Below are 20,886 nucleotides of genomic sequence, written 5' to 3' on the forward strand. Positions count from 1 at the left end.
ATCAAAAAAGGCTTCCACCTGCTTCCACTAAGAATGCCAGTCCTGGCTGCCCTACTCCCCCTCCGCCCAGATCAGGGTGCAAGGGAGGCGGCAATGCCAGGCCGGCTGCCCTGTCCTCTCCCTGACCAGATTGGGGCACAATGCCTGCCCTGCCTGCCCTGCCCTTTCTAGGGCCCACTGTATTTTTTCCCCACAACAGGCTTTGTTGCTAGTAAACAACATACTTTGTAAACCATTCTGAATAGTCGAGTTGTCCTGAAAGGCAGTATATAAATGGAATCTTGTTCTTGCTATTGTGAAGCAGTGGGTGTGCAATTGTTTGTTACGGTGCTGCCTATATTTTAAGAAATCTGCAATGTCACAATGCTTTTATTTTTGTTTAAATGTACACATGCACCCTCTGGCAGGGCAAAGCCAGAAGTGGGTCCTTTTTGCTATCTGGAGAGACGTCGAAGGGTTAAAGGGAAGGATATTCAATTCCTAGAGAGGCCCACTGGAGGTCACCTGACCTGGGACAGTCACTTCCTTGCCAGTGTGCCAGCTGCCTATTGAGTGTAGCCAGTGTGTCATCAGGCGAAGGGGAGATGAGGCAGGGCCTGAGGACTTTTTGCAAAATAGGTAGGCAATGCAATAATATTTCCTTTGCAGAATGCCTCTCTGCTGTTGCCAGGATTAACCAGAGGGCTCCATTCATCCAAAGGGCTGTTCTGCTTGCTCCCTGGAAGCTCCTCTTCTGCGGAGGTGGAGCTGAGTTCTTCCAGGAATAAGGCAGGCACACCTGCTGTATTTTCTCTGCCTCGTGCTGCTGTCAGCAAACTCAAGCAGAGACCTCTCTTTTGCCAGCAATTCTATTTTATTTATGTCATTTATAGTCTGCATTTCTCACTGAGACTCAAGAGAGATTACACAATGTGAGCCAATATGCTCAACTGCTAGACAGTCAATAAACAAGTGAACAGGGTTTGGATTGCAGATTTTTTAAAGCAAGCATAAATCCACATATAAAGACGAAACACTGCTGGAACAACAGTGTTTAATTTAACATGTAATTTAACATGAACACATTTATTGACATGGAAGTTGCATGTCCACACTGATAGACGGAACCCAGCAGAATAGTCCACCGTCTCAGTCCTTTTCCAGAGCATCTCCCTGAGCTGTTTCATACACTGAGGAGAAAGCCCTCCTAAATAATACATTTTTGCACAGTTTGCCGAAATCCAGGAGTGTGGGAGCTTTCCTGACCTCTTCAGGTACACCATTCCATAGGGATGTATAGGCATCTGTTGAGTTTGCCCATCTTCATGCTGGCACTAGCAGGAGGCGCAGTCCAGATGAGTGAAGCTGCCATGGTGGGGGTTAGATAGAGATGCAGCCTCATCATTTTTTTTCATAAATCGGGTGTTGCTTTAGTGTAGTCATGTTCCCACACGTCTTTCCTTCTTTTTCTTGCAGTTCTGGAATAGCAAACTTGCATTTTAGGAGGATTCCCCTCTTCACTCTACTCTGGCTTACTGAAGGTACAATTCTACCAACAGGCTAAGCACAACTATTCCTTGCCAGCAAATCTGCTGTCTTCTTGCTGACTTATCCAGCATGGCACACTTCAGAACTCTTTGCTGATGTAAGATCTTTAACCGAATAAATCTTGGAAGGGTTCTTCCAGTACTTGGAACAACTGCCAACAACTAAGGGGAAACCCCACCAGAAGAATAACAATGATTATTACGTTTCCAAATTTTAAATTGCTAATTATTTACTAATATCAAAAGTGCAGTGTGGGTAAAGCGCTCAAAATTTCAATGTAAATCTTTCCAAAGTCCAATACATCACAGTCAATAAATAACATATTTCATACTAGTCATAAATATCCTATGAAAATATAGCTCTCTATTACAATCAATCACGTCAGATGATAATTTCTTTGAAGAAGATAATATTTTAACATGGACTTGTTTAAATGGATTAGGCAACTCAAATTGAGAAAATATCTTGGAGCGCACCCATGGAGAAACAGCCCATCTATAGTAAATCTACTTTCATTCCGGCTGTCTCTGACCCACTTATAGAAACATTTGAGAGAGTAGTGCTTAGAGACAGAACATTTAGAAAACACTTCCAGACATCTTTGGCACAATCTTACAAGAAATGAACTCAAAGCTGTAAAACAATAGGCTGGCCGACATCTTTTTTTACAGCAACATGATTTTGTGTTGAAGCGCCTCGTCACGTGCTTCGTCCAGCTTCTTCTTGATGAGCACCTTTGATTGTGGGTTGTTCCGTGAGCTTTTGTAACTCTCGGGTCACCTCTTTAGATACAGGTGTCCGGATATATATATTGCCAGCAAATCAGGCTTCTCTTTGCAGGAGGTCATAGATCTGGTACTTGCCCTTTCAGACAAATCCAGCAGAGGAGGAAGGTGATCTGCAGGACCGGGTGGAGGCTGTCTGGAGAGGAAAGGAGGATGAGGGGAGAGCCAGAATCAGTTGATCCAGAAACAAGAAAAGGCCCTGATGCCACTGAGGCCAGAAGCAGAAGGGAACTGTGGGAAGGAACCGTGTGGAAGAGCCTGGAAGAGGATTTCCCCCCTTCTGATGTCCAGCGGCAGCAATTCAGGCACTTCTGCTACCAGGAGGCCGAAGGGCCCCGAGAGGCTTGCAGCCGACTGCACCATCTTTGCCACCAGTGGCTGCAGCCAGAAAGGCACAGCAAGAAGGAGATCCTGGACCTGGTGGTCTTGGAGCAACTCCTGGCCATCCTGCCCCCGGAGATGGAGAGCTGGGTCAGGGAATGTGGGCCGGAGACCAGTTCCCAGGCGGTGGCCCTGGCAGAAGGCTTCCTCCTGAGCCAGGCAGGTGCCAAGATTCAGGACCAGCAGGTGAGAGGGACACACGTGGGGAGTATGTGGGGCATAGGATACAATTAATGATACCCTCAAAATCCATATGGATTGCTCCAGATTTTTAGAACCCCCCCCCCCACATACACACACTGTACCTTATCCCTGTTCCTTTTCTTAACAGTCTCCCCTTTCTGGGATCCTCATTTCTGTTTCAGGTGCAGGAAAAGTTCGTGCAGGATCGTTACCACGGTGTGGCATTTCTTGGTAAGATCAAAAGGGCTGTTGTACCCACTGGCTATCCTCCTTGAGAGTAGGTGGGCTGCTGTTGCACACATGCCCCACATCTAGTATTGGAAAGATGCGCTACTCCAGTTTCTCAGTGCAGAACTATTCATTTGGGAAAGTAAAAACCTAGAATCGGTTTAAAGTCAGCACAAGATAATTGGAAGAAAAGTGGTTCATGCCATACCCTATCTCCAAATTTATTTTATGCGTGCAAGGGTAATATGGTTAACCAGTAAGGCAACTACTTTTATTTATTTTATTTAGTTAGTTTTTATCTGCTTTTCTCACTGAGTAAAATACAGTATGATCAACACTCAGGACATTCAATGAACACATGTAATAGGAGATGGTAGCAGAAGATTTGAAAACAAGCATAAAGCCAGACACAGAGATGAACACTTTCTGAACCAAAGCATAACCAATTAACATGACACCTTTTGGAACTTGGAAATTGCTGAGTAGCTGAATATGTGTATCAGCAGACAGTACCCAATAGCATGGTCTGTAGTCCCTGTCTTGTGTCTCTCTGAGCTATTTCTTATGACAAAGCCCCACAATCTGAGTAGAAAGCCCTCCTGAAGAATTCAGTCTTGTATCATTTGTGGAAAGCCAGAAGAGCGGGGGTTTTCCTGGCCTCCTCAGGCAAGCCATTCTACACGGTCGGGGCCACCACAGAGAAAGCCTATGTGTGGGCAGCTGTTGATTTACCCCAACTGCAGGGAGGTATCTGCAAAAGGCCCCGTTCAGGTGAATGAATCTGCCCTGAATGTGATAATCATGATAATCATGATGACTTGGAACTGAGCCTGGTGACGGATGGGAAGCCAATGGAGGGGCTGCAGAATGGGAGGGATGTGCAAGCTCCCTCTAGCTCCTGGAAGTAAATGCTGGCAGCATTCTGCACCAACTGGAGTCTCCGAGTTGCCTCTTCCTGTGCAGAGTGCATTCGTCCAGTCTCAGTGTTACCGTGGCATGAATCCAGGTGGCCAGATCAGCCGTGTCAAGGCCACCTTCCAGGCTAGTCTGAGATGGGAGAAGGCCTTTTTTTGCAGCTGCATTTACCTGCTTCTCTACCAGTAGAGCAGGATCCAGTATAAGTCCTAGCTGTTCTTAACTGAGTCAGCCAAGGGTCAAATGAACTCCGTCAAAGTGTGGAAGTCCAATGTTCTTCAAGATCTCTGCTTTTCCAGCCAGCATCACTTCTGTCTTGTCTGGGTTCAATTTCAATTTGTTTCCTTTCGTCCAGGAGACCACAGCTGTCAAGCAGCAACTCAGTGCCTCTATTGCATCACCAGGAGATTCGGATAGTGATATATAAAGCTGGGGGTAATCTGCATATTGAAGGCATCCAAATCCACAGCTATGAGCGATTTCTCCTAAAGGTTTTATACAGAGGTTGAATAAATGGGGGTTAAGATTGTGCCTTGTGTCACCCACTGGTTTGTGGTTGGGGAGAAAGAAAAATTGTAGAGATTTATAGTTTAACCATGATAATGTTAGATCCAAAGGAGTTAGCCGTGTTAGTCTGCAGTCGCAAAAGAGCAAAGAGTCCAGTAGCACCTTTAAGACTAACCAACTTTATTGTACCATGAGCTTTCGAGAGCCACAGCTCTCTTCATCAGATGTAGACGCATGATAATGCTGTGAGAATCTACTAAATGGGAGAAAAATGATGAAAACATTTCCAGACCTCACCTCTGGTGTCTGCAGTAGGGGCATTGAGAACAAAGCTGCCTCCAAATTCAAAAAATGTGAATTGATGTTAAAAAACAGGCAAGATGGTGCATTGGGCCAAGAAGAGGAACAAAATTAGAGACCTTGAAGAGATCTTGCGGCATAGTAACTTAGGCTGGTTGCTATGGGGAACATTAATGACCAGGCAGAGGCTAACTTGTTGGGAGCTGTTCAGGGTTTCATGGCCTCCGTGACAACCATAGCCCGACTCAGGTAATAACAGGCCCCACTTCCTGCGCAGGGCAGACTCTCGATGGGGTGTTTTGCTCTGGGTGATCTGAGGGTGGGGGGACTGAAGCAGACCCCCTTGTTGTGGACAGATCACTACTGGTTTACAGGGATTTAAAGACTGCACAGGGGTGCGGGATCGATTAAGATGATCTGCTCCCGTAGCTTCATGGATCCATCTTGTTTTCACATGGCACGGGGGGGATTTTCAATCTGAGGATGTGGACAGAATTCGTGGAGGTTTGAGGCCTACCATCTGCTTGTATGACCCTTCCCTTCTGGCTAATTAAATCTGCTGGTGGGGGGGGGGGCAGGTTGCCTGGGCATGAGAGGGACTTCATGGCTCCTTGAGTCGGGGGCGGGGTGTCCCCATCCTCAAAACAGGCTGGGCTGCCCCCACTTCTAAAGAAGCCTGCCCTGGTCCCAGGAGACCTCGCTCCACCAGTCTCAAATGGTCCGTTCTTGGCCAAGGTGATTGGGAGGGGGGGGGGGGCTGGACAGTCTCAGGCTTTCCGGGATGAGGCCAATTATTTAGATCCTTTCCAAACTGGTTTAGACCTGATCTTGGGACTGGAAAAGCCCTGGTCACCCTGGTGGATGACCTTATCCGGGAGGTGGACGGGGCTGCTTTTTTCCATATGTGCCCGTCTTGCCACGTACCAAGAGATGCTGGGGTGTGGCAACTGCGATTCCGTTGGGTTTAGGACTGCCTGTCCCTTGAATTTCAGAGTTCTTCCTTCTTAAGTCTGTGGATTCTGTTCCACTGGAGAAACAGGCCTACATTGGTGTATGGTAACTGTGGCAAGACTGGATTTTGCAAACATCTGGAATCAAAATATAATCCTGAATAAGGATGCACGTGTAGTTGTGAGCATGAGCCAAGAGAGGGAGAATTTTTTCCCCATGCAAGAAACTGAAATGCTAAAGACTTGAAATGTTTAGAATGTTTTCCAATTACGTTTTGAACCTTTCAGGCGGTGCCTTAAAACCGACGATATATTCTTTGTCGACTCTTTGTAGCAGAGAGAAAACGGCTTCCGTTCTGCAAGATCGAGTAAGTGTGGAACTGCCAATAACCACAACAACAACAACAACAACAACATTCAGTTTATATACCGCCCTTCAGGGCAACTTAACACCCACTCAGCCATTTACAAATTACGTCATTATTATCTCCACAACAACAAACACCCTGTGAGGTGGGTGGGTCTGAGAGCGCTCCAGAGAGCCCTGACTATCCCAAGGTCGTCCAGCTGGCTTCAAGTGGAGGAGTGGGGAATCAACCCCAGTTCTCCTGATTAGAGTCCCACTGCTCGTAACCACTACACCAAACTGGCTCTCAATCATGACCGTGGGTGAATGCCTGCACCACCCACCCCTTCCTAGCCCAGAGAGAATCTCGCTGTCTCTTTCCCTTGGCTGCTTGGTGTGCTCTCCACTAGATGGAAAAGGAAAAGGTTGGATGGAAGGTTGAATCCTGCATACAAACATCTAATTGTTGTCCTTTTGGATTGCCTTTAGAAGGGGAAGAACGGTCCCATTATCTGAGAGGAGAGAGGGGTCTCTTTTGTGCTCTTTTCAGGGTCCGGTGACCTTCGAGGAGGTGTCTGTTCATTTCACCGAGGAGGAGTGGGCTCTGCTGGGTCCGGACCAAAGAAGCCTTCACAAGGAAGTCATGGAGGCCAATCGTCAGGCTGTGGCCTCTCTGAGTAAGGCTCCCCTTTCCCTTTATTCACTGTGGCTGAAGGCAGAAATGGCTGCTTCTAAGAAGGACTCTCTGGGGCTCTTCCAGTAGAGACTGTCAGTTGGCTTCAGAAGACTGGAGGCAGGTAAGGGTTGTCCCCATCTTCGAAGAAGGGGGGAAAGGAGGACCCGGGTAAGTAGTAACTTGTCAGCTTGACATCCATGCCTGGAAAGGTTTTAGAACAAATGGCTAAGCAGTCAGTCCTTGTGCACTTAGAAGACTGTGATGACTAAGAATGGCCTTCAGGGATAGGGTCAGGAGGACCTCCGAAAGAGACTGGTAACATCTGCAAGACGATCCAGCGCCTTAGCAGCAAAAAAGAGTGGGAGTTTCCAGCCCCCCCCCCCCACTTCATGGATGCAGGAGGAAGGAGGCCTACAAAGAGCGCTGCTCACTCTCAAACCCTCCTCCCTTTAGTTACCAGCAGCCGTCTTTCTTACACGAGGCACAAAGATTAATCTTTTAGATTTGGATAGCTGAGCATTATTATTTTTGTCTGAGCTAAGTCTCCATGCCAAAACTTCTAAAAGGAACCAGTACTTTTTGTTGAGAGCTGAATAAATGGTATTTCTTTGTATTTTCCCTATGCGCTCGTATCAAAAAGAGCAATTAATTTCCCCAAGGTTATAAGGGGAATGACCCTTGTTCCTATAAACCTGCTAAATGGAGAAATGCTAACCTCCATCCAATAACAACCCAATTGATAGCGAGCTGAATCAAAACATACTGTAATAATTCTCCTACTCTTCAAAGAGGACAAGATAGCAAAGTTCACTCCTCTGTCAACTCAGGATGTTACATCCTTCCCGCACGCTAGGATTAACACTTAACATGTTCTGATTCTAGACTTCAAACACCAGAAGAGACCTCTGTCTTCTCCCAAGTACTATGGCTCATCCATCAGAGCCCCCTTATTTTCTCACTGCATACAGAAATCCCACTACACCTAATCTAGCCAGAATTAACTCACGGTGCCCAATTAGAACTGAGGCACCCACTTATTGTCTGTATTAATGAACCTCACTTACATCAAAGATAGGAAACTTTAGTATAAGAGGAACACCAAAAACAGGCGTGAGAACAGCTCTCTCTCTCTTGCCTTACTCTGGTGTGCTCTTATTTTGTAACGGCCTATTCTCCTTTCATATCCTTCTGAACTGCACGTCCTTGTTGAGTCCTGTGTCACTCTGCTGCAACCACAGACTCTTTCAGCTGAGAGCTCCTTCTATGCCCACTGCCCTCCTCTCTTTTCAGAACCCTTTTCTCTGGGAAGCTCCATCCATACCATTGAAGGGAGTGGAAGGAGCATTACAGCTGCCCCTGCTACGTTCCAATGGATGGAGCATCAGTTCCGCCCCTGCTATGAGACAGGTAGTATGGTCTCTCTCTCTCTTTTTCTGCACCCACTTCTAAATATGATCTAGGATATTCAGAAATAATAGCCTCTGCTGACGTTAAATTTACAGATTGTTGTGGAAGAACTAAAGTCTAAGTGTCTGTTCTGTACTTTTAGTTGTGGTTAGGACCTTTAGGTACTACAGAACATGTGCATGAGTTTTATCAAATTCCTTAGTGCTTTGTAAATGAACCACTTCATTCATTACTCACTAGTGACTCCCCCATCATCCAAATCGTGGACCCTGATAGACACTTGTCTGTAAAGATTCTGGTATGTACCCTAATGGTGCTGGTCTGCACTCGGAGAGATGCCGCTTGGGGCCGGAGGACAGACACGGGAGACTCATTTGGGTAACAGGTGGAAGGCACACATTCAGAAGGCCCCAAGTTTAGTCCTTAGCTTCTCCATGTAGCTCTCATTGCAACTGTGAATGGACAGGCACCCACAATATCAATCGAGTGTCCACACAGACGTTTTCTATACCACATTTTCTGTACCTACCATTCCCCACCACATTTTTAAAGAAACAATCAGGAACAGGTATATTGTTATCGTGTTATGATATATGGAAGGCCAGGTATGATGAGGCCCCAAGCTACTATTACAGCTTTTTTACCAAAACATTCCAAGAGTATCTGTATGCATGCATGGAGGGAGCCTATGGCAGGCAGCCAGAAAGCATGAAGAACCTCATGCTGTGTGAACTTGTCTTTTGTTCCTGACAACCCATATGATAAAAGTGGCACCACATGTAGAGCTGGCCACATGGAGGTTTTCTTGGACAACTTTCTTGCATCCTACTACATAAAAGGTGAGCCGTATTGGCAACAACTCACCTTTTATTCTTGCAAAGCCACAGGAGGCCAGAAGACCCGACACTCCCATACTGCTCTTCCCAGCCCAATCAGGCTGAGCTGCCGGCAGATGTGAGAATGCCTGGCCTGGCCTGGCCCGGCCACCCAGCCCTTCCCCTGCCCCAATCAGAGTGCTGCATTGGGGGCAATACCCAGCCCGGTTGCTTTGCCCTCCACCAGCCCTGATTGGGGAGCTGCAGAGGCGGCAATGACCAGCCTGCCTGTCCTGCCCTTTCTAGAGCCCGTTGTATTTTTTCTCACAATGTGCTTTGTTGCTAATCAACTATAATATGCAAACACTAAAGATTGTGGTACCATTTCTACTTGCATTTTATTTTTATTGGTATCCCCTTTTTTCCCCAATGGGGACCCAACAATGCTCTCTTTCCTCCTCCATTTTATCCCACAACAGCTCTGTAAGGAAGGATAGGCTCAGAGAGTGACTAACCAAAGGTAAGCTTCCATGGGAGAGTGGAGGATTTGTCCAGTAGTTCACACACATGCACATGGGAGTACCCTGTTCAGTTTTGGTTGACAAGGTAGTACGTGTCCAAAGGACAAAGATGGTGAGGGTTCTGGAGACCAAGTCTTGTGAGGAAATGCTTTAGGAGCATTGTGTGCCCAGTGTAATGCCGATAGCTGCTTGGGAATCAGGAAGGAAGGAATTTTGCTCCCAGCCAGATTGGCCAGGGATCCTGGAGTTTTTTCTCCCTTCCTCTGGGCAGAGAACAGGGATCACTGAGGGAGGCGAGTGGGAGGATAGCTGTGAACTTCCTTCACTTTGGAGGGTGTTAATCTAGATTACCCGGGGGTGCATTCCAGCTCTGTTTTTTATGTTTATCCTACATGAAGACTCAAAAGCAATTAAAAGGTACCAGAATTTGTCATGACTTTCAGTGATAGCTGTTCTGCATGAAAAAGAGAGCACTTAATAGCCTTCTTTCCTTGCTCTGCTTTGGCTCTAAGATCCTATCACTTTCCCCCTCATTCCAGAGACTGATGGTCCCCAGAAAAACCCTGAAGGAGAACCACAGGAGTTCCCATCAGAAGGGAAACAGAGAAGAAAAAGCAACGGAACAAAACGGAAGAGGAGGAATGAAACCTCGGCTTCTCAGGGTGCTGAATGCCAGGACATCCTGCCATACCATGGAAGAATCATTTGCCCCGTTTGTGGAAAAACATTCTTTCATGATTCAATGTTTGAAACACATTGGAGAAAACACACAGGAGAGAAACCATATAAATGCTTGGAGTGTGAGAAGAGCTTTGCTCAGAGTTCAAAGCTTACTATCCATCGACGTATCCACACAGGAGAGAAACCATATAAATGCTTGGAGTGTGAGAAGAGCTTTGCTCGGAATTCAAAGCTTACTATCCATCGACGTATCCACACAGGAGAGAAACCCTATAAATGTGTGGACTGTGGAAAGGGCTTTGTTGAGAATACACAGCTTACTCTCCATCGACGTATCCACACAGGAGAGAAACCATATAAATGCTTGGAGTGTGGGAAGAGCTTTGCTCGGTGTACAAACCTTACTGTCCATAAACGAATTCACACAGGAGAGAAACCCTATAAATGTATTGACTGCGGAAAGAGCTTTACTCGGAATACACATCTTAGTTTACATCAACGTGTCCATACTGGAAGAAAGCCATATGAATGTGTGGATTGTGGAAAGTGCTATGCTCCGAATAGAGGGCTTACTGTCCATCAGCATAGCCAGACAGGAGAAAAACAATATAAATGTTTGGATTGTGGAAAGCGCTTTGCTTGAAGTATAGAGCTTACTGATCATAAGCCTATCCACACAGGGGAGAAACCATATAAATTATGGACTGTGGAAAAAGCTTTGCTCAGAATATAGATCTTACTGGCCATCAACGTATCAATACAGGGGAGAAACCATATAAATGTGTAGACTGTGGAAAGAACTTTGCTCGGAGTAAAGTAATAAGTAACTTATTATCTATCCTTCGACGCATCCGTTAGGGGTGTGCACCTGAAAAAAACCTGGGCGAGAAAATGATCCCTAATAACCAGAAACCCGAAGTGGCAAGCCACTTTGGGATTCGCATATTTAAATTGCTTTGGTACACTCCATAAAGATTTGGAGCACACTGAAGGGTGGGAGGAAGCTTCAGCTGGCCTAAGGGGGATTCCCCCGTGGGCCAGCTGGAGTTTAAGAGGATCTTTTCTGATGCTTTGTAAGCGACAGGAGAAGGGTCCTTTCAGCTCTCCAGCTGGCTCAGAGGGGGGGGGATCCCACCTGCGGCAGCTAGAGTTTTATGGGACCTTTCGGCACTCCAGCTGGTTCAGCTGCCTGGCAACGAAGGCCCCGCCAGGCAGCTGATGCCAGGGTTTAAATGCCCCTTTCCCTATTGCTTCGAAGTGGTAGGGAAAGGGGCACTTAAACCCCGCTGGCTTGCATCAGCTGCCTGGTGGGGAAGTCCCTGCCAGACAGCTGATGCTGCAGTTTTAAATGCTTGGGAGCAGCACAGAAAGGGATGCTTAACCCTCTTGACCCGAAGCTTCCTGAAGCGATATGAATTGCTTCAGGAAGCTTTGATTTTGGGTTTCCGAATCAGGCCCAGCATTGGGATTTCTAATTTGGAAATCCTGAACTTTTGCAAATTGGGTCTGATTTGGGTATTCAGAAACCTGAAATGCACATCCCTAGTATCCATACTGGGGAGAAACCCTATAAATGTGTGGACTTTGGAAAGAGCTTTGCTGAGAATTCAAAGCTAACTATCCATCTGCGTATCCATACAGGGGAAAAACCATATGAATAGGTGGACTGTGGAAAATACTTTGCACAGAGTGCGCAGCTTACTGTCTATCAATGTATCCACTCAGGAGAGAAACCAAATAACTGCTAAGGTTGTGCTAAATTATAAATACTTAAATAAATAAATGCTGGTTTCTTAAATAATAAATAAATGCTTCCTCTGTAGCAACAGCTTCAGCCACAAACCCTCTCTTTCCCGGTGTCATGAAGTCCACATAGGGGAGTAACTGTGCCTCCTGTCAAAGGCACCAGAAGAAGCCATTTTGGTGTAGTGGTTAAGAGTGCGGGACTCTAATCTGGAGAGCCGAGTTTGATTCCCCACTCCTCCACCTGAAGCCAGCTGGGTTATCTTGGGACAGTCACAGCTTCTAGGAGCTCTCTCAGCCCCACCCACCTCACAGGGTGTTTTGTTGTGGGAATAATAATGACATACTTTGTAAACTGCTCTGAATGGGCATTGTTGTCCCGAAGGGCGGTATATAAATCAAATGTTGTTGTTGTTGTTATGTTATTAAGGCCGCCTTTAATTGGACTAATCTAACAATAAGACTGCAGAAACAGCAGCCTAATTGGAAAGTTTATTGGGACCAAAAATAAAACTATTCGGTCAGAAACCTGAGGAATGTCTGTGAATATAGCCAAACAAATGGCATTTTAGAATTTCTTATTATATTTCATATGTTAAGAAAAGACATTTCCCCTTTTCTCTGTTAACTAGATTTCTGTTTGATTTGGCACTGCTTGTGGATTAGAAATAATTTTTCTTTTACCTTCTGATGGATTACAAATAATTTTTCTTCTACCCTCAGCTGGGATCATAAATATTATTGGATTACAATTGTCATTTGACTATCCAGGACTCTGGGTTTTAAAAACTGACATTAATGGATACTAAGAACTAATTTAAGGTAACTTAAAAAAAGCTTTTCCCCACAAGTCTATAATTGCCTGTCTCAGACTTTAAATAAACATTTTGTGAGCTATAGAAACGATGCAGTTAATATGGTGTATGTCCAAGAACAATGAGACATTTCTATATATAAAAAAAAGTTTCCGATTGCTGTTTGCTGGTCAGGTGCTGCCATCTGCTGGTTATTTGAAGAACGTTTAAGTAGATCTTTGAATTAACCCTTTTTGTTTCCAGAAAGAAAACTTCCATTGGATTCTAACATTTAGTTAATTGTATTTTCTGTCTATTTGTCCTGATTTTTTATATCTTTAGCCTATAAGACTAATATCCTTACAAACTAATATTTGTAAGGATATTATAGGTGTTGTAGAGAAAATTGAAAATGATTTCTCATATACATATCCTTTTTCTTTAGTTTCTTTTTTCTTCTTTTTTCTTTCTCCTTCTATATTTTTGTTTTTTCTAACAAGATTTTAAATTTATCAATAAAAAAAAATTGTTACCAAAAAGAGATTCCCAGCTGATCCAGGAGCATTGGCAACCTTGGTACAGAGTAGAGATGTCATGAATTTCACAGCAAACACTTCTCATGGCTGAAGATACCTCCTTCTGGTCCGGCTGTCCATCCAAGTCTTGGGGTGAAGAAATTTAGATCTGACACCTGATCATTCCCTTTCCCCCAATACTCCAGGCCCTTCCACAAATGAATAGACCTGCTCCCACCTTCCAGCATTCTGGCTAAGGAGCATGAAAACCAAAACAGGAGTCCAGCGTGGAGGACTAACAGCCTTTATTCCAATATGAACTTTGGTGTGTCCCCGCTGGCTTCTTCAGGTCTGCTTGTTTATTGACATTATTTATAGTCCGCCTTTCTTGTTGATGCTCCAGGCAGATAACACGTTATGAGTCAGTGTCGTCAGTTTCAATAACCAATGGAAGGGGGGCTATAAATGCAAATTTGCAAAGATGTGAAACCAGCAGAGATTCAATTGTCACATGAATGATAAGTTCAACTGAAACCAAGGCAGGGCAGTCTTAGCAGACGTGTGCCTCCGCTGGAATGCTGATCTGGAAAGACTTCCGTGGAGCAGCCCCCCCCCCCGCCCGTGCGCCTCCCGCCCGCAGTGCTCTGATCAGGGTGACTGCCGGGCGGAGGATGCTGGAGCAGCCAGCCCCCCATGCGTTTCCCGCTTGCAGCGCCATGACGGCCGGGAGGAGGAGGCTGGAGCCACCAGCCCCCGTGCGCCTCCCGCCCGCAGCGCTCTGATCGAGGTAGCTGCTGAGCACGGAGGAGGCTGGAGCCGCCAGCCCCCCCCCCCCCCGCGCCTCCTGCCCGCAGCACTCGGATCAGGGTGACTGCCGAGCGGAGCCCCCATGCGCCTCTCACCCGCAGTGCCTCGATCGGGGTGGTTGCCAGGCGCGAAGGAGCCTGGAGCTGCCAGCCCCCGTGTGCCTCCCTCCCGCAATGCCCCGATCAGGGTGGCTGCTGGGCGGACGAGGCTGGAGCCCCCCCTCATGCTCCCTGCTAGCAGTGCCCCAATCCCTGGCCTCCTCTCCCCACCAAAGCCACAGTCCTGGGGGGCCAAGGAAGTTTGTACCGGACTCCTAGGTAATATTTTCATAGGGCGGACTTCAATGAACTCATGATAGTCATTCCGTGGGGGGGGGGGGGGGGTGCTGGAAAGGAGCGAGTGAAGGGTGGGCCATTCTCAAACATGAACTTTTGCAAACTCAAGCTTGCAGATGAGGGTCAGGGGGGCTCACTACAATAAGAAAAACATCTACAGACTAGAAACAAAGTCCTTTGTAGCAAAAAAATACAACAGGCTCTAGAAAGGGCAGGGGGGGGCCCTGGCTGGCCACTGTCCCCTCCCCAGCACTCGGATCTGGGGCAGGGGAAGGAGGGCAGGGTGGCACGCCCACCTCCGGGCCTCCTGCCCTTGCCCCCATTGTAACTTGGGGGGAGGTATGCCCACTGTCGTGCCCTCCTTTGCCCCTGCGTGGCTCCCTCACCTCCCCATTGGGACTTGTAGGGTTGCCAGCTCCAGATTGGGACATTCCTGGAGATGGTGGGGGGAGTGGAGCCTGGAGAAGGTGGGCTTTGAGGGGGGAGGGACCTCAGGTGGATATAATGCCCATTGAGCCTACCTTCCAAGGCAGCCATTTTCTCCAGGGGAACTGAGCTCTGTCACCTACACATGAGTTGTAATCCTGAGAGATCTCCACCCACCACCTGGTGACTGGCAACTCTAGGCTTTGGGGTGGGGCAAGGCGGGCAAGCCTCCCCCCCAACCCCAGCCTCTCCAGAATCTCTTCCCCCCCCATCATAGCTTTGGGGTGGGAGCAGGTAAGCCAGGCTTATCCACCTCAGTGCCCCTCCCCAGAATCATGGCTTGGGGAGGGAGAGCAGGCTGGGGAGGCTTCCATGGCCACTTGGACCCCCGCCCCCCAGGACCGTGGCTTTGGTGGGGAGAGGAGGCCAGGGATTGGGGCACTGCTGGCAGGGAGCATGGGGGGGGTCCAGCCTCGTCCGCCCAGCAGCCACCCTGATCGGGGCATGCAGGCGGGAGGCACATGGAGGCTGGGGGCTCCAGGCTCCTCCGCACCCGGCAACCACCCCGATCGAGGCACTGCCGGTGAGAGGCGCATGGGGGCAAGCCGCTACAGCATCCTCCGCCCGGCAGTCACCCTGATCAGAGCGCTGCGGGCAGGAGGCGCATGGGGGGGCTGGCGGCTCCTCCGTGCCCACTGCCCAGCAGCTGCCTCGATCAGAGCACTGCAAGCAGGAGGCGCAGGGGGGCCGGCTCCAGGCTCCTCTGCCAGCAGCCACCCCAATTGGGGCGCAAGGGGGCAGTGCTCCGGGCTCCTCCGCCTGGCAGCCACCCCGATCAGGGCGCTGCGGGAGTGAGGCAGCGGCGTGAGGCTCCTTCGCCGGGCAGCCACCCTGATTGGGGCTCCTGCGGCACAGAGCGACTTCCCTCCCTATCCGCGCTGTGGGCGCACTTCCGCGCCTGCTCGGTGGAATCAATGTGAGTTGTCAGAAACCCGCTAACACAATTACGTTATAGGAAGTTTCTGCAGAGCCCCCAGGCTCTTCTAAATAAAACCCTCCCCTTCCTTGATCTCCTGAAGGGTGGTGATCCTCTCCTCCTGGCTCTGAATCTTCCCCTCCAAAAGCCTGACCAGCTGACACTTCTGACAAATCAAGTCCATAGTCTTTTCTGGGAGGAAAACAAACATGGCACACTCCATGAAGGTGACTGGAAAGGCGCCTTCTGCCAACATCACTGCCTTCCAAGTATATTCCAAGAGTGATGTGATGTGCCTCTGGTGGGGAGGAGCCTAATTCAATTCAAGGCTCACTCAGTAGAGGGTGGGGCCAGCAGTTAGCCCCAGGCAAAACAATCTCCAATTAGTAACAATCCCCCTCTGCAATCAGCAAAAAAGAAAAACAGAAACACTCAAATCCAACTGCCACCACTTTACAGCAGGCTCTGCACACTCACACAGCCCCAAACACTGTCCTCCCACACAGTAATCTCAGCAAATTCCCCCAGCAGTTAAGGAAGGCAACAGAAAAAAGGCTCACCGCTCTAGCAGCTCTCTTTCCTGCTCCTTCTCAGAGCCCAGATGGCTATGATGTGACCATATCCCCTCCTTTATAAAACAAAGGGTCTCTATGAACCTCCTTGAGCTATCAGAGACACTGTGGTTTAATGGTTAGAGCATCTGACTAAAATCTAGGAGACCCAGATTTGAATTTTCAGTAAGAAAGTTACTGCCTGGCCCTGGGACAGGCACATGTTGTGGAAATTGTTGCTCTGCAACCAGGGACTAGTCCACCAGCTGCTTGGGTTTGCCTCTTACCATAGGCATGTAAAGAGTGCAACCTCACTTGATCTTTCCCTAGTACTAAACTGATGTCTCTGCTAAGAATAATATGCTAGCAGCAGGAAGGTCTTTAAGCAAAACTTGAAGTTTTTATTCATACAGGCAAAACAAAACAAAAAACAGTTGGGCAAGGCACCAGATATGGTCCCAGCTCACTGACCACTAGAGCATTATAGAGATAGATACAGAATACAAGTTAGCATGCAAGATACAACAATATTATAAAATAACTACAGAAAAAAAAACTTACCCTCCCCCCATTCCAGAGCTCTGGGACCCCCCCATTACACAGCTGCTAAGGCTAGCACTAGCCTTTGCGTGTTGGCAAGTGAAGGGTCCTGAGTATCTGGTTCATCCCTCTTTTATAGGGAGGTATCAAAGGCTTGATAACATCCTAATCAATTACATTGTCTTTGTTCTTGAAAGACAGTTCCGTTGAGGGTCTTTCGTGTAAACACAAGTCCACACATCCTTTACTTCTGTGATAGACTGCATCTTTGATATGCATTTGTAATTTGCAAAGGAATGTTCACACACCACTAGTCATAGGATATCCTGTTCTCCCCAGAGATAAGCTGTTTGCTGTTTACCTTTGCTCTTTTGGTGATTTATATGAAAAAGGCCAGAGGACTCAAAAAGGTCCCAAACAATTAACAACTTTTATGGCCTCATCTATTCCCTGTCACAGAGGGTAAGATCTTCCTAGGAAAGGCAACTTTATTCTGCAGGGACAGAGCTTTTGGAAGATTTCTTTTTCCCAAACTGTAGCTGGTTCTTTATTTCTAACATGGGCCAAAAAGGCCTGGTTCCGACCCACTAACAAAACTCTGACAACAATTCCCCCAATTGGGGCGGAACCAGCCCCACTAACAAGTTACTAATATTTGCGCCATCCATCAATCATTTTTCTGGTGGGGTGTCAAACTTACTGAGGTTACTGCTGCTGCTCCTGAGGTACAGCCAGGGCCGGCGCCAGAGGTTTTAGCGCCTGCGGCGGCGTGCGCCTGCGCCTCCGCGTGGCGTAATGACGTCATCACAGACGTCATCACGCGCCGCAGGGGGGCTGGGCGGCGCACGGACCGCCGAGCGCAGAAGCTGCGGGCTGCTGCTGGAGCGGCGCGCACAGGCTGCTCTGTGCACCGCCCCAGCAGCAGCTCATGGCTTCTGCGCTCGGCTGGGGCGGAGGAGTGCGCAGCAGAGCTGGCGTGGGCTGGCTACAGCTGCTGCTGCAGCCATCCAGCCAGCTCCGTGCTGCTGCCGCCGCCGCCGCCGCCGCGCGCCCCAGCCGCGCGCAGAAGCTGCGAGCCGGGGCTGGGGCGGCGCGCGGAGGCTGCTCCGTGCGCCACCCCAGCAGCAGCTCGCAGTTTCTGCGCCCAGCTGGGGCGGAGGAGCGCGCAGCGGAGCTGGCGTGGGCTGGCTACAGCTGCTGCAGCAGCCATCCAGCCAGCTCCATGCCGCGGCCGCCGCGCGCCCCAGCTCGGCGCAGAAGCCGCGAGCTGCTGCTCGAGCGGCGCACAGAGGCTGTGCCCGGCTGGGGTGTGTGGCGGCGGCGGCAGCACGGGGCTGGCTGGCTGTCTGGCTGCAGCAGTAGCTGCAGGCAGCCCAGTCATGCCAGCTTCGCTGCGCGCGCCTCCACCCCCAACACCCCCTCCAGCGCCCCTCCAGCGCCCACGTGCCCGAGGCCACCGCCTACCTGGCCTCCATGGGCGCGCCGGCCCTGGGTACAGCATTGAGGATCACATTGAATGAAACTACAAACCGCACATAGTGCTACAAGAACTACTACCATAATTATAATAAGGGTGTGTACTGGTGTCTTTTACCAATTAGGCATGTCTGGGAACCAATCCCACCATGCATATTGGAAGTCTTGTGCCACTCTGTGGAATACTTTCACTATGTTCTTTAGGTCCTGCAAGTGAGTGGTGATTCTTCCTGATTCATTGACATAGAAAGAACATTCTTCTTTTATTAAAACACACACTCTTCCTTGCTGAGCCAAAAGGATGTCTAGGGCACGTCTATTTTGAATTGCCATTCTAGCTACTGAATCCACTTCTGTTTGCAAGTGGTTTAATGAGTCAATTGTGTCATTTTCTAGTTGAAATATTCCTAAGGAAGGAAAGAAAGCATGGAGAAACTTCCAACCAAAGGATTGATGTTCTACAAGGGGATTTGTAAATCCTCTAGTCTTTCTACTTAACCTATGGAGGAAACTTCCTAAATTGGGTATATACTTAGAGTTGGACACGAAGTAATATTGGGAAATACATATGCTAAAGTACACAGTCCAGCCCATCTGGGTGGCCAGGCTTTAAAGGCATTTTTGCCACAAACAAAACACAATCCTGGTGGTTGCAATTTTATTATAACAGCACTATCCTGTTCTGGGATTGGAGCTGTTGTGTCCCACAAACTGTTAAAGAGATTACTACAATCTATATCCCTCATTTTGTCTGAGGCTATTGCAGCCTCTTCCCAGATTCTATAATTCCCACATAACTTTGTCCTCTGAAAACATTCTACAGCTCCCCCTCAGATAACCTGGGTGCTGATACAATTGCGTGTTGGGTCTTCTAGTGGGGTGTGGGTTGAGATGGTAATACAAGTGTGTACCCTTATTTTTCACGGGATTTCCAAATTAAAAGTAGTTGCATTATATACATCAATGTCATCATAACAAATATCTTGCTTGCATATACTTTGACTTGATTGCTTTAGGGTTGGGATTGGAGTTCCAAAATGTCTGAGCACATTTGTCTGGATTTAGGTATCCCATTCTCATTCCCCTTAGATTATTATTCCAAATACATAAAGGGTATACACATTTTTCATGGGTACTTCCCACCTCATTCATATCATATGTGTTGATAATTGATATCAAATCTGGGGTTTCCCAAATTTCAAATTGTGCAGGTACTGCAAAAAGGGTTGCTTCTTGTTAATTTTTCAATGCTCTTTCACAAATCTCAGTCTAACAAATCTCACTGGTTTGTTGAGAGGATGAGCCAGAGGAGAGGAGAATCATGTAATCCATTTGTGGGCCCTACAAGGGGAGAATTTGGGATGCAGTTTGGGGGAAATGATCACTGTTACCGTTGCTTCATCTGGGCCGTTTCCAGACGACGTCGCACAAAATTTGTGTGAGAAAATGCGATGTTTCGCATTTTCCCCGCAACGTGGCACGATGTTCCGGGTCCAGGTAAGTCATCTGGAAACGGCCCTGGTATAGCTGCCACTCCTTTGACAGGAGACAGAACTGTTCATTTAATGATCAAACTATTGTTAAATATGGTGAAAGGAGCAACCGAGGCAGAGCCTCTAGTTCCCAAAATCATAACCTATTAATACTAAAGCCTCTGACACTCGTCCACATCAGATGTTAACAGGATAGGACAAATCATTACAGTTTTATATTAACTGTCTTCCATTTATGTTATCTGGGATTGAACAAACCAATTTGCTAGACGCTAACATTTCTACAGCTTACCTCTCTTCTGATACTTTTGACAGGATGCAAAGTGGCTCTCCTGTGTGGACTCCATGATTCCTGCTAATGGTGAGGATGCGGCTAAACCTGTTCCTACAGTAGAAGCATTTATTTGTTGTTTAATAATGTACAGTAAAGAGCTTGCACTCCAAGCAAAGCGATTATACTCCGTCTTTCCACATATTTCAAGGTGGCTTATAAAATGATTTTAAAAATTTCAAACTTGAAAGAAATATAACATGTTACTTCCCTCCCCCTTAGAAGATGACTGCCCTTCACACAACATCAAAAGACTGTGCTTTCTCTCCTGTGTGAATATATTGATAAGAAAGAAGATAAATTTTACAGCCATCTTTCACAAAAATTTTTCTCCTTTGTAGATGTCAATGTACAGTAAAGAGTTTGCACTACAAGCAAAACGCTTTCCAGATTCTATGGCCTTTTTAGGGTTTCTCCCTGGTACAGAAACGTGAAAGGACAGGAAGCTGTGCACATTCAGAAACACACCTTCCACAGTCCGCGCATTCATTTAGATTCTTTCTGGTATGTAGACATAGATGGAGAGTTAGCTCTCTATTCTGAGCAAAGCTCTTTTCACAGTCCACACGTTCTGATGGTTTCTCACCTGTATGGATACATCTATGAGCAGTAACAACAACAACATTTGATTTATATACCGCCGTTCAGGACAACTTAATGCCCACTCAGAGTGGTTT

The 20,886-nt window shown here is 47.6% G+C and overlaps 1 protein-coding gene across 2 annotated transcripts; it reads left to right on the plus strand.

Moving 5' to 3' along the window:
* Positions 1–536: 536 nt before the first annotated feature.
* LOC129328490 (gastrula zinc finger protein XlCGF49.1-like) lies at positions 537–12,031 on the plus strand. Of its 2 annotated transcripts, none has more exons than XM_054977592.1 (6): positions 537–618; positions 2,399–2,879; positions 3,059–3,107; positions 6,065–6,919; positions 8,089–8,205; positions 10,081–12,031. In XM_054977592.1, the coding sequence occupies exons 5-6, from the start codon at positions 8,172–8,174 to the stop codon at positions 10,863–10,865; spliced, it is 819 nt and encodes a 272-aa protein (XP_054833567.1). In that variant the 5' UTR covers positions 537–618; positions 2,399–2,879; positions 3,059–3,107; positions 6,065–6,919; positions 8,089–8,171; the 3' UTR covers positions 10,866–12,031. The 2 variants fall into 2 exon arrangements, with proteins under 2 accessions (XP_054833567.1, XP_054833566.1); XM_054977591.1 differs by having other exon boundaries at positions 6,065–6,799.
* The last annotated feature ends 8,855 nt before the right edge of the window (positions 12,032–20,886 follow it).

This window comes from Eublepharis macularius, chromosome 4 (genome assembly GCF_028583425.1).
Source record: "Eublepharis macularius isolate TG4126 chromosome 4, MPM_Emac_v1.0, whole genome shotgun sequence".
NCBI classification, from domain to species: domain Eukaryota; kingdom Metazoa; phylum Chordata; class Lepidosauria; order Squamata; family Eublepharidae; genus Eublepharis; species Eublepharis macularius.

Coding starts and splice junctions, on each gene's coding strand:
- LOC129328490 (XM_054977591.1), top strand. CDS start 6,766: ATGGAGGCCAATCGTCAGGCTGTGGCCTCTCTGA. Junction 6,800..8,088: donor TCAGGCTGTGGCCTCTCTGA/GTAAGGCTCCCC, acceptor CTCTCTTTTCAG/AACCCTTTTCTCTGGGAAGC. Junction 8,206..10,080: donor CCGCCCCTGCTATGAGACAG/GTAGTATGGTCT, acceptor CCCTCATTCCAG/AGACTGATGGTCCCCAGAAA.